Raw genomic sequence first — 17,948 nt, 5'->3', positions numbered from 1 at the left:
GAAAAGGCTGATGTCAGCCCTAAGAGCAGAGCGTTTGGAGAGGATAAGGGGCCCTTTGTTTTCAGCTGAACTGTGAAAATGAGAAAATGGCTCCAGTCTGACAAACAAGAAAACCACACAACTGCAGGTCAGGCCTCAGACCTCTATTTAAAGTGACAGTGCTTCATTAGAGTTTCTCTTGTGTCTACCGAGCTATGATAAAGAAATCAGAAATGAGCTATGCATCAAAACAAGACAGACAGAAGATGGCGAGGGGACATCTTGGCAGAATGATATGAAAATCTGCAAAATAACCTAGAAAAAGTATTAAAAATGCTTCTGTGCATATTAGAAATCTACAGAAAACTCACAATTTTCAACTTGTGTTGAGATTCAGCAGGCATATGGGTCATCCTGACATTCCCACCTATGCTTTTTCAACCTGGATAGCATTTAGGCCCAATGAACAATGAGGTGTCAATGCAGTTTACATATCAATTTTAGTGATATGACCTAATCTAATCATAGTAAATAACCAGTGAGGAGAATCAAAATCTACATCAACTATATACAATGTGTTCTATAGATACATGTACACTTCTACTATTTATGCATTAAAGGAGCTGCCCACTTGTAAACCATTAAAAGCCTAGGCAATAGTAGATTGGCAGGGGTCCGCAACTAGGGACTCCCACTGATTGCGCAACGCACTAGGTCTGTGAACAGCTAGATTTCCGCAGTAAGCAGAAAGCTCCATTCCATCTGTAGTGGCCAGACTTAGTATTACAGGCAAACTTCCCATTGAAGTCAATGGTCTGTAATACCAAGCCTGGGCACTGCAGTGCGAACGGAGCAGTTTACTGCAAAAATCCGCTCCATGCAAAAGCGCAGTAGGTCAGTGACCAGCTGATCAGAGGGGGTCCCAGGTAGTACACTCCCGCTGATCCACTATCGGTGGCCTATTTTGCAGATAGGCCATCAGTATTTTACAATCAGACAGCCCATTTAACTAGGATCTTTAAATTAAATAGGCTCTGGCTACATAACAACTTATACGCTGGTAACAAAAAAGGGCTGAAGGTGCAAAATAACCAAACAAGGAGTGAGGAATTGTGGCACTTTACTAGTCATTTCTATTGGATCATGACTAAAGCAGGGAAAGGTTGTTGGCTGGTTCAACACTGAAATCATGCAAGCAAAATTATAGTCCAGGCCCGGCCTTAAATTTGCATGGGCCTGACAAATTTGTCTAAAATATTGGAAGAAGTGAAGTAGCTATCCATGTTGGCTATAAACACCTATAAGATGGATCGGAGACCTTCCCTATGATGCCTTCATTCAATAGGACACCACATAAATACTGTCATGGATATACTGTCCATGTCACATCAAATGAAATATTTTTAGGCCGGGGAAAAAGTGTCTAAAGGACAGAGTGATAAAAATAAACCAGGCGAATACAAAAATAGAGTTGTGTAGAGCAAAGGGTACGGGGCAGCAAAGGCATCGTTCCAACACTTCTCAGATGTGGCGTATGGCAACATTAGGATTTACTTGGTATAGGCATCGGGAAAAAAATGTCAACTGGCATACTACGGAAGCAAAAAACGGAATGATTCCAAGACCCCAACATTAGACGCAGGACCTACTCAGAATCCATGTTTATAGGGATTTTTTTTTTTTCAAGCTTTAACTCCGTAAACTCTTTGCGGCCATTTCTTGTTTCCTTGGAAGGAGACACATGGTGGAGGAATGTCAACAGTTGCGTAAAAGCACAAAATATAAATACGGCTGACTCTCTTGGTTCTGAGCCCTTATTGTTTCACTACCTTGGGCTCTGGCTAGCCAATTTGTAACACATTCCTGGGCTGCAGACTGCCGGCCCAGTCTGTGACTAACACTGCCATGATTTATTTGAGGATAAATAAAACATTGCCTGTCCTATGATGGATGTGAGCCGGCTAGAAGCCGAGGAATGCCTGGAATGTAAGCTCTCCGCTTTGGAACTCAGACAGCCAAGCACAGTTCTCAGTTATCAAATGACCTCTGATCGCTTCCTTCATAAAGGAATGAGCGGCATCTTGACATCCAGAGCTGTTGCCAGCAAGACAAAAGAAACATTCACGGGCAAACGTAAAATCTTCTCCTGCGCCGGCCATTTGTTGGGTGGCTTTATTCGACCACACTGATGTCCGTGAGAGGACGCATGCTGCAGAACAACACTGGTGACAACTGCAGGGTCTACTTGTGTCAGCAGAGCAGCTGTGTCCCCACCCTGGAAAAGGAGGGGGGGGAGGAAGGCCGGTGGGCCTCCATACAGACCGGGGTGACATTTGGCGAAGGATACTTTTACTGGGTAACTGATACCAGACACCGGTCTGAGCCATAGCAACTAAGGAGGAGTATGGCTCTTGTTTTTACTAGAATACATGGGCCAAGAAAAAAATGCCAAAATTATCCTTCCAAATTACATTAAAGCAGCATTTTCCCAAGGCACAAAAAAATATATATTGTAGATAATAAACAGGACCACCACTACAGCTCCCATTAAGATTTTTGAGATCCTTAAAATAATTTTTTTTTCAGAATTACCTATGTTAGAAGGAAATTCTCAACAATCCTAAATAATTTTTTCAAAAAAGGGCCCAATTCCATCAGATCTCTAAAACACCAAGACTATCCCCATAACAACTGTATTTCCCATACAAGCTGCCATATTTTTGACCATTTCCATCTGTGCTTCCAATAACAGCTGTTCTATACTAATAAAACCGTATAAAGGCAATATACATATAAAGAAAACAAAAAACATTAAAAAGACAAAAATATACCAACCACCACCGCATCAGCGGCATTATTATACTACAGAACACATTATCGCCATACCCAGAATTACACCGGTGGCTCCATACAGAATACACCACTTCTCTGGCCCCTTATTAAAAAAATGTAGGTACAGGAGAGCATATATTATAGGACTCCGTGAAATCTCCCAATATTCTACCATAACCCCTGATGAGATGCAGACTGTACTCTATGAGCGTCGCTTAGGATTTTGGTTTCCCATGGATATTTGAAAAACATGGAAGAAGAAGAGTATAACGTTACTGAGGTACTTACAAGTGAGGGGAAAACATCCGGCTCATTTTAGAGACATGGTCATTTTCACAGTCTAGTTCATCATCTCCTTGGTCCATACTGTACTTCCTCTTACTGGGGCTGATAGGCGGTGGGCCCGTCCGATGATTGGTGAGTGCAGTAGGCATCGGAAGAGGTTGCATTCTGGGGTCACTCCGTAACGCCGCTTCTCCTGTAAAAGGACGCACAACTACATTAGCTTACCAATCGATCATTAGTCTTTTCTGCATTTATCCATTTTCTTTTGGTCGCCGACTAAAATTTGGCTGCCAACTGTAACAGCAGCAATCCCCGTTTTGGATTTAAAAAGGGATTAGAAAAATCACTTTCAAAATTACGAGTCACATCAGTTAAGCCAAACAAACAAACAAACGAGTACCTGCTCTCCTCAGTCCTGGCAATCCAGCGCTACAGCCCTGCAATTCACCTGGTCTGATAGCGGAAGTCAGGTGATCGTTGCCTGCTAATCAGAGGTCACCATTTAGAACTCCTGGCATTATGGCACCCATGATGTGAGTGCTGATGCCAGGAGAACAAGCGGTGACACCATAGCTTCTGATTGCCTGGTGACAGTCCCTTTCCCCCACCCCCACTCAACAGAGATTTGGTGAATCACAGGGCTCATCACCAGGATATATAAACAAGTTACTTTAAAAATGAAAGGAATATTTTGGTTTCTTATAACTACATACATATTCCTCTCCTCTTCCTACCTATCAAACGCCTTGCACACAATTTTTGGCACAGGTCATAACGTCTGGTTGGATTCTCATTTTAGGCAAAGTGACCAAGTTTTCATGTTAGTCAAGACTTCCCCTTTAAAGGGCCGCTAACTATTCCTAATGTTTTGAACATAAATTTCAGGTAGTTTTCTTATTCTGCAGAGTTTAGAAAAACTTCCATTTTCCGGCTACCATCAGAATCTGCAGGATGCCAGCTGACACAGGGAGTTCTTTAAGTAGAAGAAATGAATTGACCCAGAATACTCTGCAGGGCCGGGTTTAAGATCTGGCACAGATAACAAGCTGGAACTTTCCATCTCAAAGCGGTAGGGACGGTAATAATCAAACCTTGTAGGCTAGATGCTCGATAAAGCTTCTCTCATTTAACTGCATGCCTTACCGGGGATATATTGATTTTCTTTTCTTTTTTGCGTAACGACAACTGTCAGACTGTAAGATTCCTATCTAACAGGCCCAAAATAAATAGATTTCTAATTATTCAGTTGTAAGGATAACAAGCCGCTTCCACGCTGCGCTCGCACTAACGGACATGGTCAATAATTCACAAATCTGTCTCTATTCAATTAGTCAAATTACCGTGTCATGATGTGGATACAGCTGGGAATCTAAATGTAAGGTATAAAGCAGAACCGTGACTAATTTTAAGCAAATACTACAACATACTAGTGCTTAGAAGTCTTTACCCAATGACTATGGACGGCTTTTATGTTGCACAGTATTTCACTCAAGAGCTGCTCTTCCCGCTGCATTTATGCACTGCAAGTTGCATCCTAAGGCCGGGCTCATACCAACGGGTTGGATTCCACTTGCGGATATCTGGAGCGGAAGAGCTGCGAGTGATTGCGGAAACAAATTGCAAATTGTCGCGTACAGTCTTCTGCACTGATGTACATTTAAGGACCGCAAACCGTCCACGCGGAAGAATGGACACAAGCAAGGAGTGACATAAGAAAGTTGCCCAACCCCCTGGAAAACCCCTTCTATCGCTCAGGCAACATTCCCTTGTGCTGTCGTGGTGAGATGTTCTTAGAGCCTTCAGGACAGGATACTGCTCTCTTGGCTTGGCTGGTTTGTACTACTTTTTTGGAAGTAGTATAAACCACTTATTCTTATGCAGGACGAGCCCAGAAGAACAAGCAAAGGTTGCAGACAGTCTGGATGGTGTGTTGCACCACAGACTCTATCCTGCATTGCTGCTTTCTTTACACCATTTATCTAGTCTCCTAGAAACGTGCGTACGAATCCACATTCCATATGTAATGTAATTGTGTATGCACTGCGGATCGAACAAATCCATAGAGATCAATAGAGCTCATGAACGCGGAATCCGTGGTAAAACAGAGCATGCTGCAATTTTTCTTCCACTCGCAGAATCTGCAGTTCCTGCCCGCTAGTGTGAGCAAACCAGCGAAAGTCCATGTCTGTCAATGCCCACATATCGCCCGTGCAGACGGCAGTCGCGGAAATCCACAATTCAAATCAGTTCATGTGAGACCAGCCAAAGCCAGGTGTATTGAAGGTGTTTAAGAGACTAATATTTAGAGTGTTTTATTAGGCGAAAGCCCCTTTTTCATGGCATAATTGCGCAAATCGCTCTTTAGATCGAGGGGTTGGCACGATGATTTAGCAGCGTGAACACATGCAGTGAAAGACCAATCAGCGATATATTGACGATCAGAACTTTCATGCAGACCATAAAATTTTTGTTGGTCTGCCGCTGTATTGTTCAGTTTAAACAGTCGTTCATCGTTCACTGAGTGATGATCCTACTGTGTGAAAGCACCAGAGAGATCATTGCTGGGTCGGCTGTCGAGCGCTTGATTCGTCCCGTGTTAAAGGGGTTTAAACCATTAAGATTTGATTGGTGGGAATCGGACTCTCAGCTGAATGAAGAGTGTTGTGGCCCTATTCAAGAGTAAGGAACAGAGCTGCAGTACCAGGCACATCCACAGCCAAATGGAAAGCACTGTGCCAGGTTAAACAATGAAGGGCAATGCAACTCCTTCATCCTGCTGCTAGAGGTCAATGCTCAGAGTCAGACCCCCACCAAACAGATATTGATGACCAATCAGATCCAACAATATTACCGTCTTGGAAAAAAGCTTCTAGGCTTATTTTTGATTTAGTCATAAATCAGCTTAGAAGTTTTTTAAAGGAGAAGAGCGGAGCAGAAGACTAAGCCAACATACAAGCTCACTGACGGATTGCCTTTTGATCAGCTTTATACAGTCTGTGCTATACTGCGATACGTAGAAGCTACAGGAGCCAAACAGTGCAAGATTTTTAATAAAACTCTTTTTCCAAAAATATGCAGCCAAAAATGCATGCATTTAAAGTAAAAAAATAAAATATGCCTTCAAAAAGGTGTCAACCAGAAATGGACAGCAAGAGAGATCAGGAACCAATGGAAGGAGAGAACTGGATGATTGGATGATGCTTATTTTACACAATTCCAGTACAGTGAGCAACTTTATAAAGTTTTTCAAAAAACATTTTAAAATTTGACAAAAGCTATCTTACTTTTCAAAAATCATATTAATTTGTTTACTGAAATGCAAAGTGGTTTTTATGACAATAATCACACAACAGGCGGGGTGGTGAGCCAGTCACCCCACCTCCAGTACAAACCAGGCTTCGGCATCTCCAAAGGAGGTGTACCAGATTGGCCAACGCTTGAAAGCATTTGGGACACCTATCTGAGGTTTCACTAGAAATCATGCAGCACAGTGCAATCTACGAAGGCAAATAGTTTATGTAGTAAACTCAACTTGGCATTGGTTCAATCCAAACCCTCATAGAATACAGGTAAAATAATGGACTCATGACATCACCCTTGGACCTGTTCAACACTCAGACAATTACATCACCTTTTCCCAGTGAGCAGCCTGTAACCCCTTTGCCCACCCGGTGGCAGGAAGTTATCACTGAAGTGGTAGCTTGCTATTAACAGGTAATGATGAATGATAGCAGTGCCATTAGCTGCCTTAGTTCATAGTTTATTACAGGTAATCCAAGCACAGGGCGATAAGAGACTAATAATGCAACATTGTGACATTTAATGTAAAACTGAGAGATCAATGAGTAACTGATAAGTTATGTAATAAGCAAAACCTTAAGTAGTGATACATAGCAACATCTTAAGTATACACATAACATACATACATAGCCCGGGACAGGGAAAGCTTAGTAAATGACACATCATAAAACTAACTAGACTTCTATAAAAAGGGTCATACACATCAGGGATTGACGATATTGCAGGTAGGTTATGATTTGGATACAATACTACACATTTTATAGGAAAGTACTAAATACTTTTGCAACGGTTAACACAAAAGTTTACAAAATTCTTAAAGGGGTCTATAGGGACTGAGCTGGCACAGCTAATGTACCAACGTGCCTGGAAAAAGCACAAAAGGGAACCCCGTCAACACCTTGGGGTCTACTAAGCCCCCAGCATGCCGTCATACAGCCAGGACTTAGTTTTCTGAAGATGCTCCGAAAACAATTGTGTGTTTGAGGATTATTTAGAAAATGGAAAAGTTATAACTGACAGGCTATGGGTCTGGGACTCCTCTCCAGTGACAGGTGGAGTCAGGAATTTTTTTCCATTAAAATGGGGAAAATTAGATCCCATTTCATTGTCGTTTTTTTTGCCTTCCTCTGGATCACCATTGGGGGTAATAAGCTGAACTGGATGGACATGTGTCTCTTTTCGGCCTTACATATGTTACAATGTGCATACAGAGCAGAAGACAGTATACATGCATTGTACTGTCCTGACTCTCAAATGTGCCCCATGCCGCTGGAGAGGAACCCCAGACTGCTGTCCAGTACGTTATAGCTTCATTTGCTAGATGATGCTGAAAAGGTTGATTAGTTCTCAACTTTCTCCTGTGACAAAGCCCATCAGCTGGTGGTTTAGTGGCCTCAAAAGATGCTGACAAGTTCCCTTTAAGAGGATGTGGTGCTCCAACAAGCTTGTGTGGACCTCCAACAATCACACATTGTTGGCTCATGCTAAAGATAGGTCTTCCATGTGTATTCGTTGTATTGCAGCTCTTCCTCACTCAAGTGAGCTGACAGAATCCATGGACAAGGGCAAATTTGTTATTTGGGGGGGTGGCAAAATGTTTTGTAAACCTAGAGATCCCCTTAACAAAGTGTCTTCCAGGAATACACCCAAAAGACGTGTATTTAGGATAAGCAAGCAATGTGTAATAAATGGAGGTCCGACCAAGCTTGCTGGACACCATGACCCATACATTGGATGAAGAGAGGTGTCTGGAATAAGAGACTTTTTTTTGTTACCCCAGATAACCCCTTTAAGTGTCGCCTCACATCTATTTCACGAAGATTACTGTTCAATATAACATTCTTGGTAATACCCTTATGAGTGGTGAGAATTAAGAAATTCTCCAAAGTACTTTACGGTCAACTCCATGAAGAGAGATGGAGAACAACCACCTGGCAGTCCAGAAAACAAATATGGAGGGAAAGAACCACAAAAACATGAAGCCATCTGCTGTTCTATAGGTCACGATGATACACTGGAAAAAAGGAGCAGTTAAAAGGGAAATCCAAAGCATTTCAATAAAATTATATAGATACGATTGGGTCACAGCAACAGGAGATATAGCCCATAGATAATCCAACTAGATATTCATACTTCTTTGAATCCGCATTTAGATCCCTGGTGGTCAGCAAGGGAACAACAGCTGCTGCAGTGTAGAAGGACAGATTTTATATTCTGGCTCCCTTGAAGGAAATTCTTGCAAGGGATCACCCTGCAGCTATATGGAACATATGCACTTTTAATTACCCTGTAAACTATGATTATACTGTACACACAGGTTTTACCATCAATAAAACTGAATTATAACCCCTTGCAACAAGTCACCCATTTTTAGGTCAACTTTAGAATGGGTCGTCCAAGGCAATACATCATTCCCTGAAGGATGGTCTAGGCCAGTTCAACCCGGCAAATTTACTAAGAACGGTTATTAATACACCGTTATATTATTATTGCACACATAGGATAATGTACTCCGAAGCCACAGAAAAGCGGTGGACCTTTAATTGGACACAGCTGCTTCAATAGGGAAAAATGTACCAGCGTAGGGCTGTATTTACACGGGCGATTTCCATGCTCGAGCTCCGTCTGATTGCAAGATAAATGGAACTGTAATTTCAATAGGTTAATTATACACGAGCGATTATTCTCTTGAACCAATAGGCCAAGATAGGACATGGAGATTTTTCTATCTTGGAATGATTGGGAAGGGGAAATTGCCCATTATTTTCTATGTGAGCATGTAAAAAAAAAACATCCCAGTTGCATGCCATTCAATTTGCATGTGAATGCGATGCATCTTTCAAGCATTGTGCTATTGGAACAACATATACATTTTTTTTACAAGTGAGGAAAAAAAACAAAACATAAAACTCTGAAGCAAAAATTGCATGCTTGTTGCACAAAAAAGCATCACGTATGTAGAAGGTCAGTTTTTCATTGCCCTACATCGCACTCACCATTGTAACTAGAGCCTAGGGCTGAAGTCACAGCCTCGCCAGGGCAAAAGACTCTCACCACTAAATAAAAGCACAGCCACCAATTCATTTTCAGCCGCATAACTTCTCACTTCCTTTACACATTCTCTCACACAAGAAGCGCTGCAAATGTTTCAAATACTCAGCAACTAAAGACAAGTCAGTCAAAGATGAGCAAGAACGGCCAGAAGAACAGATAACAGCAAATCATTATCCAGTCTCCATGGAAGAGGGTCGCTGTACTACCAGGGATGGGATAACAGTCCACACAGATGCTCCATCATATATAAAACACAACATCCAGAGGAAAGAGGACTGCAAAAGTCCCAATCCACAAAGTCCCATCTATAGCATCATCCATCTATCCATCTCAACAGTTGTGGAAATTTTGGGCATTCACCGGGCCTACCCTCACCGGGCCTACCCTCACCAGGAACCTTCACAGAACTATGTTATGATCATCCCTGTATGTATGTAGAAATATTCCCTCTTCTTGGTCCAGATGAAGCAGTATTTATGGCATATATACAGGCATACATGTTCCGTATGGCATCCTGTGGCATATCACTCCACATTTAATGTAATTGAGCCTCTAGATGGTACAAACTTGTAGGCTGTCGAAGTTGGCGTCCCAGGTGGTCCAATGGCGACCAGACAGGCCATGGAAGTGTGGCAATGTTGTGGAGGCATTCTTGTGCCCCCTTTGTGTGTGCTGCTGAGCATTATCCTGCTGGAAAATCCTCTCATGGCGGCTTCCAAGAGGAAACACCTGTTCTGAACATATCGCTGAGCTGTCATTGTTCATCATACCATGCTGGCTGTGATAGACTGCCATATTCGATGCCCCCCCCCCCCCCTTAGACCATAACATTAGAAATGGGGCAGTGTGCCGCTCCACAGGAAAGCAACACAATGCGACTAGCGCCATCCAGCTTCTCACATCCCATTAAATCTGTTAACTGGGTAAAATCTCTTCTGTGTTGTAGAGGCGTCTAGTGGTCAACAAGCTCTACACAAGTGGAAGAAGAAGTTACTACACACAAGGAGCCTCTGAGAGCCTTTTTATTGGCCAAGGTTGGAACCACTTTTTGGGCTACCGTTCATCTAATCACACCATAACTCTAATCATTTGTATATCTGACTGAGATGTAACTTGCTTGCTGAGAATTAAAGCAAAATATCTTCATGGGGCTTGTTTTTTTTGACAGTGTATAAAACACAGCATACATGTCTATTCTGCTGTGAATTCCAGATTTATGGCATTTGTGAACATGCCCTAAAATATTGCATCCTTGAGAAACCGTAAGTGTGGATTCTGTTTTGAAGCCCAAGGCCATATTACTACTTTCATACAGATATAAAACCCCTGTACACATAAAAAGGGGAAACATTACATAATACACTGGAATCACACACTTCTTAAATTGTAGATTGATATACTTTTAAATTCCGTTAATCCAGACAAGCGCTAGCTACTATATGGAGGTTAGCACGGAGGCTACCACTCTGACCTCCCATGTAGCAGCCAGCGCTTGTAACTGCAGGCACAGCTCTCACTGATTTCCGCTCCGACCTCTGTGTATTTGCAGTACTGACTACATGCGCCCACTTAGCTGATCGGTCAGGGTCCCAAGCAATGGACCCCAGCCAATCAATTATTGATGACCTATCCTCAGTAGTATACTCCCTGGAAAACCCCTTAAAAGGGAAGTTGGGTTAACAAAAAACACACACATTATCTGTCTGCCATGGTAACTGCCACAATGGTTATACCTTGGGCCTTCAGTAGCAGTGTTCAGTGATGAGGGGACTCACCGCTGGGTTGAAGAAATCCCCTGCCACAGCAATGGCAGAGGAGTGCAATCTTCTCGCATTGCTTTCAATGGGGCTGGCGCTGCTGCCGCCCCATTGCAAGCAATGGGATGAAGGGTACCCCCGCAGGGATGCGTGGCTGTTTTCAGCTGGCTCTATACAAATAAGATTTATTTATTTTATTTTTTACAGATAGCAACTTCCCCCCCGAGGTGGAGCCTGAGGGGGCCCAAAGTTATTAGGATTATAACCAGAACATTGCATGCAGGGATGCAGAAGATTCAGATTATGCTTCCGGGAGGATGTGATGTCGCAGTAGAGTTTTGGACAACTTCTCTGCATCAATGCTGCCCCACAACCAATAATTATGAAGGACCCAGCAAATGTCAATAGACGCCACCACCGTGCACCAGAGCCACATCTCAGTTCTAGGAGAATGGACTTCTATGCTACAACCCATTTAAAAGAGAGGGGAGGAATATATAATCAGGTTCTAGTCTGCTGTGTTCTTCATGACATTATTGATCCCATATCCTAGTAACAGGACTGCACAGTCAAGTGTGCTTCAGAAGTTTGACCCTATGCAGGACGTTTCCATTGTCACCTATCTAAGTGAGTTGGTGTGAAATGGAAGACATCACAACGTGGTGGAGATGAAAAGGAAGACGTGTTCTGAGGAGCCATGATCAAAGCCAACAAGCTGTTATTCCTCTCCGAACTTCAAACATTAATAGCCTGATGGGGTTATGTTTCCAGAGTAGACATTGAGATCAAAAGTTTAAAGTACTTCTCAGCTGAAATAATTACTGGTATTTTTACACTCCATTTAATCTGTGCCTTTGATGAAGGAGCTCCGCAGACAGGGTCCACAGCTTAGCTTTAATTTTCTTCCCTAGATTCACTTAGGGATTGTGTCTTACAAATGAATAATGTCCAGAAACTGAAATTTTACCATTATTTGTCCAACAAGGATCAGTAAATAACAGCGCAACAGGCTGTTTGGCGGGTTTACAGAGTCTTAGAATAGGTTTTCCAGGCAAGAAACTATTCCTGACCTATCCTTGGGATAGTAGTTATTCGCTGAGGACTCGCTGCTCTGGATCCTCGAAGATCACCAGATCACTTGGCCCTCTGGCTTCACTCCCTGGCAATTAACTAATAATGACTTTTCCTGAGATTAGGTCATCAAATGTGTTTGCCTGGAAAACCCCTTAAAAAAAAAACAACCCATCAATATTACAACCAAACCATCTAGAATTATGAGCAGTCATCTATAGTCATATTTCTATAATAAATAGGTGTCTCATGATACAGACCCTGTCTTGTGGCCAATTAGGGCATCGTAGAGTAGGTGGGGGTGGGGCTCTTCTATGAACTAGAATGGAGAACCATTCAGTAAGAGCAGCTCCTATTCTGTCAGACTCATGCCATCCTTGTATTAAACTGACTGATAGTCACCTGAATGGCTACCACATAATACTACATTTCCTGAAATGCCTGGCTGTCAGTGGCTTCCCCTTGCAAAATGGGCTGTTTGTTAGGGATGCCAGGAACAGGGGTGATCAACGGATATACTCCATCAGTCACATTTTGATAGAACGTTCTTTTGATAAGACAATCCCTTTAACTTGGGGACTCCAGATTCTTGCAATCTTGGTGGAAGCAACAAACCTAGAATCAGGGGTAGGGGGTGACCATGACTCAACAAGAATATATGAGAGCATTTGGACATCTCTCTATGAGCCAGAGAAGGAAGCCACAAAGTAAGAGTAGCCCGAACCATGTATTATATGGACTACAGCAATACGACATAACACAGTGCAAGAAACATGTTGCCAAATGAAGCTTCCAGGTTCCATAACAGGATCCAAATCAATCAGGTGATCTTCTTCAGACAACCCATTGAAAGTGGCAACTGCTGTAAGTAGTGCTCTACCCACTGACTGCTTTCTCTACATCAACACTAGGTAGTTTATGCAGCTAGTGTTCAACATTATTATTTCAGTTGATAAAAATTGCAGCCTCTTACTATGTCTCACCATAGCTCACCGAAATACCACATGTTCCAGTCCCAACTGAAGGTCAAAAGGGGTATAGTTTCTCGGAAGAGCACCTAGTAGGTATGAGGAGACTTCGGGCCCTTTTACACAGGACGACCTCTTGGACACAGACACATCTGACACATCCAGTCCAATAAGTTAAGACTGGTGTACTTTAGGTTAGGATTGCACAGGTTAAAGGTTAGGAGATCAGCAGCTAGGAGAATTTCTCTTAATTCACAACATTCTTTTATATCAGATATTATATATAGCTGTTCTATAGCCGATAAGTAACGTCTACCACAGTACAAGTCATGACTATTATAGGGACTTTCCTTGGGCTGATAAAACATTGAGAATAGTGAGGAATTTGCTGACAAAGCTTCTATATAAGGTCAAACATTACGGTACTAATTTTTCTGCCAAAAACATTCCAGGATAATTATAAGGTGGTGAGTATTGAGGATGAAATATGCCCAATAATGTCCGATTTATATTAACTTTGTTTTTCTATACTAAATGCAATGCTACACAGTGAACCAAGAGTTATGTGCCTATCTGTATCCTACCAGCAAGAACTCTTCCTTCTCAGACAGCCATCTTGCCCTCCAGTTTAACATCTCTGATTCATTACCCACAGAATATTTTTGTATCCAATGCTATATGGCAATGATCTGAATTCACACCACTGTGATAGATCTGTTGTACGATGGATCCAACCAATGATTAACGAATTCCATTGACCAACATTGGGTTCTGTCCAATAGTCATATTTAGACGGGGTGATTGTCAGGTGCTTAAGCGCCCGAGAGTTGTCCCAGCAATTATCGGTCCTGTGCTTTCACACAAGAGCAATAATAGTTCAGAGAATCCAGGCAGAGCAAGACGGGAATCAGAGGGATTCCGAGTAAACAGGCAGTGGTCCATAGATAAACGACTGCCTGTTCACATGGGCCGATGGTCATTTGATATTTATGCCTGCCTAAGCTGAATGGCGCATAATAAGCAAACGAATATCGCTCGTCGTTCAGTCACACAGAGTTTACACCAAATGATTAGCATTCAGTCTCGCACTATCCAGTGAGAAACTGGACAATAATCATTCCGTGCAAAAGTGCCCCAAGTTTCCGCCATTTTAAATGGCAAAATTAGCTTTACATACCAGAAACCCACAAAGGAGGCGACCCATGCTGATGTGGCCAGAGACTATGGTGTACACAGTGCCTTAGACCATAACCTGTATAAAAGGTATCACATCACTAAGAGGAGCTACTGAGTGGATCTAAAAATCAAATTTTACCATTCATCAAGATAGTCTAAGATTATATGAAACAACCAATAAATCCCAGAAAGAGCATAAGCTTTCAATCCAGAGAAGATCGGCAACTGTTATTAAAAAGATGATGATGGCCAAACATACCACAAAGTTACGTCTGCAAGAATGTTTAGGTGTAATGTCTAGCCTACTTCAAGCTTTGTCCAAATTTAGCCAACAAATTTCTTGCCCAAGTGAGGACTTTTATAAAAAGCCAAATAATAGTTACATTAGATTTCGGTCCTGTGTACTGAGGACAACAAAGGCGTAATTAAATTTTCAAGTCACAATCAGCATGGTCCCAGATGGTTTCTTGCAATAACACAGACTAAAAAGAAGTGAACAGCCATTACAGATCACCCCAACAACCCATAGCCGAGGGCAACATTCTGACAAGAGGAGCCGTCATGACAAAGCTCCAGACACATCAATGATGGATCAGTGGAGAAGAAAGGAAAGGCACTCATTACACAATCCACTGCCTGTCTATGTAATTGTGGGAAACCGGACAGTACTACTCATGGCATATTTAGATTTGTACTATATAAACAGATATGTCGTGCAACAACAAAATAACAACCCAAAGCAGATTAAAAAAACTAAAAAAATAAAGATCTGACCAACTCATGTTCTGGTGAAACATCTGATCATACGGACTACAGTAACACATATCAGAGCTCTTACTTAATCTTCGCTCACATTTTCAAAATCAGCTTAACAACAATGGCCACGATGTATCCATTTATAAATAATACTCGTTCACGCTCTTCAATCAACTTTAGTTATAAAGTCTTGGCGAACCTCTACAAAATACACGTGGAGCTGAGCCACCGGTTGCTGCCACTCGATAACTAAACGAATAGAAATCTCATCATTAAACTAGAAGCCATGGTCACCTTTGAGTCATTTGATGTGTAATACATTAACAATATCGCTACCTCTGGACGGATGGCTAGACCACCAATGAGCAGGAAACACACATGGTTTAAAATGGCATAACATTCCGCATCAAGATAAGCCACCTTTTTTTAGCCAACTTTTTTTTTCCCCAAGTAAAAGTAATGTGAACCCAAGAAGAACGGCACAAAGTATTGTCATGCTATAAAGAGACATCCGGATTGTAGACTCTTGTTACACGTTAAGCTGAAATGGAAGCAAAGCCAAAGCTTCCAAAAGATATCGCGTATCAGGAAACTGTGATAAAAATGATCAAAAACTTTCATCAGGAAGCTAGAAACAACTGCCGATGAGGTAATAAGAGCATTGCACTTTTCACCCCTATTAGAATTTCAGGACAGGAAAACCTTCTGGCCTCACTAGCCATGAGCCTAAACATGAGAAGTCAAAAGACCTCCAACTCAATCATCCGAAAGATTCAATCTCTGCCATCCCTGGGTTGTTAAATATTGCTAGGGTTACTACAGTCTGACCTCAGCTGTATAGGTTGGGTTTCATCAATGATTTGTGAACTCGTCTTCTAAGGAGACCTAAGTCTAGGTTACCTTAATACTCGAGAACTACAAGCAAAGCTAGAGAGGCTGTACAAAAACCAACAATGAAAACTTCAATTTGTCGGGTTTTTTTAATGTTACTCGTGTTCTAATGGTTGGGACTTGTTCACAGTGTACTAAAACTACATAAGCCATAAGCCAAAAATCCTACGGAAAATTGAAGGACATGAGTAATTGACAGCCTCCACTCCAAGTCTTAATACATACTGAAGGCAATTGTTCCTCCTACTCAACCCGGCGGTGATAGAAAACCTCACACCACAATAGCGCACACCATTTAGAAGTGATTTTAACAATAAAAATTTTCCTTTATGTCGCAGTTACACATGGATTTAGGTTTCAACATTGTACATTGAAATAATATCTCATTGCCAAATCAGACCACGCTTTCATATTAGCACTTCAGCGGACACCCTGCCTTACTGAACTCAAGTCGGAGTATATTTATCATGGGGCTTATCTGCTCTTGTCAATAAATGCATCCTTTTAATACTACGGTATCTATATACAATACGGCTCCAAATCAGATGTCCTTATAAAAGGAGTTGTCTAGGCCTTTGCGATTGATGACCTATCCTCAGGGCAGTTTATCAGTAGTTGGTTGGTGGAGGTCTATCCTTGGAACAGTTTATTAGTAGTTGGTTGGTGGAGGTCTATCATCAGGACAGTTTATCAGTAGTTAGTTGGTTGGTGGAGGTCTATCGTCAGGACAGTTTATCAGTAGTTGGTTGGTGGAGGTCTATCGCTAGGGATCCCCACCAATCAACTGTTATATTACTAATATAGACTGCTGCAATTTTGCTAGCATGTCCTCTTTCAGCTCTGTCCGCATTAACAGCAGTCAATTAGTGGGAGATCCCAAACGGTGGACTCCTGATTATCAACTATTACCCATCCTGAGGACGGGTCATCAGTAGTTAAAGAGACCTGGAAAACACCTTTAACAATGTACTGGGCAGCTCTTAGCTCTCTGAAAACAAAGCATGAGGCTGGCTATAGGCTAACCTTTTCAATAGTTTCTTCAGACTAGAGAGAACTTTAAAGGCTCCCATACATATTACAGTTTAGTCCAAACCTGCCAATAAAAGGTTTTGACAAGAGAAAAACTTGCGTTCTATGCTCGCTTTTCCTCAGATCTGACAGGTCCGCTGAAAGGGGTTTGGAACCTCCGATGAAAGTGTGAACGTTTCCAAAATTACTTCAACATTGGCAAAACTGGCACAGGCTACAGAGACTTCCCAATAAAAGACACTGTGATCATACAGAGGCATCACTTTAAAAAGTTACATTTCACAGTGGTTAGCACAACGCGCCCACACTGGTCATTGACTGTGAATGGCTACGCAAAAAGCGCAACCCTTCAAATGACTGTTAGGGCTCATGTCCACAAACCGATTAGTAAAATGGTGTCCCCACAGCGTTTTACCGATCTTGTAAACATTGGCTCGGCCGGCAGAGACCACGTATGGCTAAGTGTACTGTGTATGCCTGCGTATAACACATACATGCGCAGTGTCACTTTTTTAAAAAATTCCCTGCTGTTTCATAGCGGAAATGCGTATGAAAACGCCGCCCGTACACAATATATTGCGTATGGGCAGCGTTTCATATGTAGCTTATACCAACGTATAGGTCTCGCGCTGCACAGTACGCAGAGAACTAGAGCATGCTGCGATTCATTTCCTGTGTGTTTCGATACGGAGTGTCCACATGCACATTGCATGTATCAATGAAAGTTCATTGACTTCATACACATCGAATCACGCAGCCATGTGACGCACATGTAATAAGTGGTGAAAACACAGGCGTGAACATGAGCCCTTAGGCATGTTAACTACACTGATCGAGCGCACCAGCGAAC

General features: G+C 42.1%; 1 protein-coding gene across 3 annotated transcripts in view; it reads right to left on the bottom strand.

Moving 5' to 3' along the window:
- Window positions 1-17,948, bottom strand: part of VGLL4 (vestigial like family member 4) — an 87,015-nt gene that overhangs the window by 19,656 nt on the left and 49,411 nt on the right. For all 3 annotated transcript variants that reach the window (XM_066596487.1, XM_066596485.1, XM_066596486.1), the window contains one exon: window positions 3,100-3,289. In XM_066596487.1, the coding sequence (XP_066452584.1) occupies window positions 3,100-3,289 (190 nt within the window). The remainder of the gene's footprint in view (window positions 1-3,099; window positions 3,290-17,948) is intronic.

The sequence above is a fragment of the Eleutherodactylus coqui genome, chromosome 3 (genome assembly GCF_035609145.1).
Source record: "Eleutherodactylus coqui strain aEleCoq1 chromosome 3, aEleCoq1.hap1, whole genome shotgun sequence".
Lineage (NCBI taxonomy): Eukaryota > Metazoa > Chordata > Amphibia > Anura > Eleutherodactylidae > Eleutherodactylus > Eleutherodactylus coqui.
This window is presented reverse-complemented; position numbering and strand designations above follow the sequence as displayed.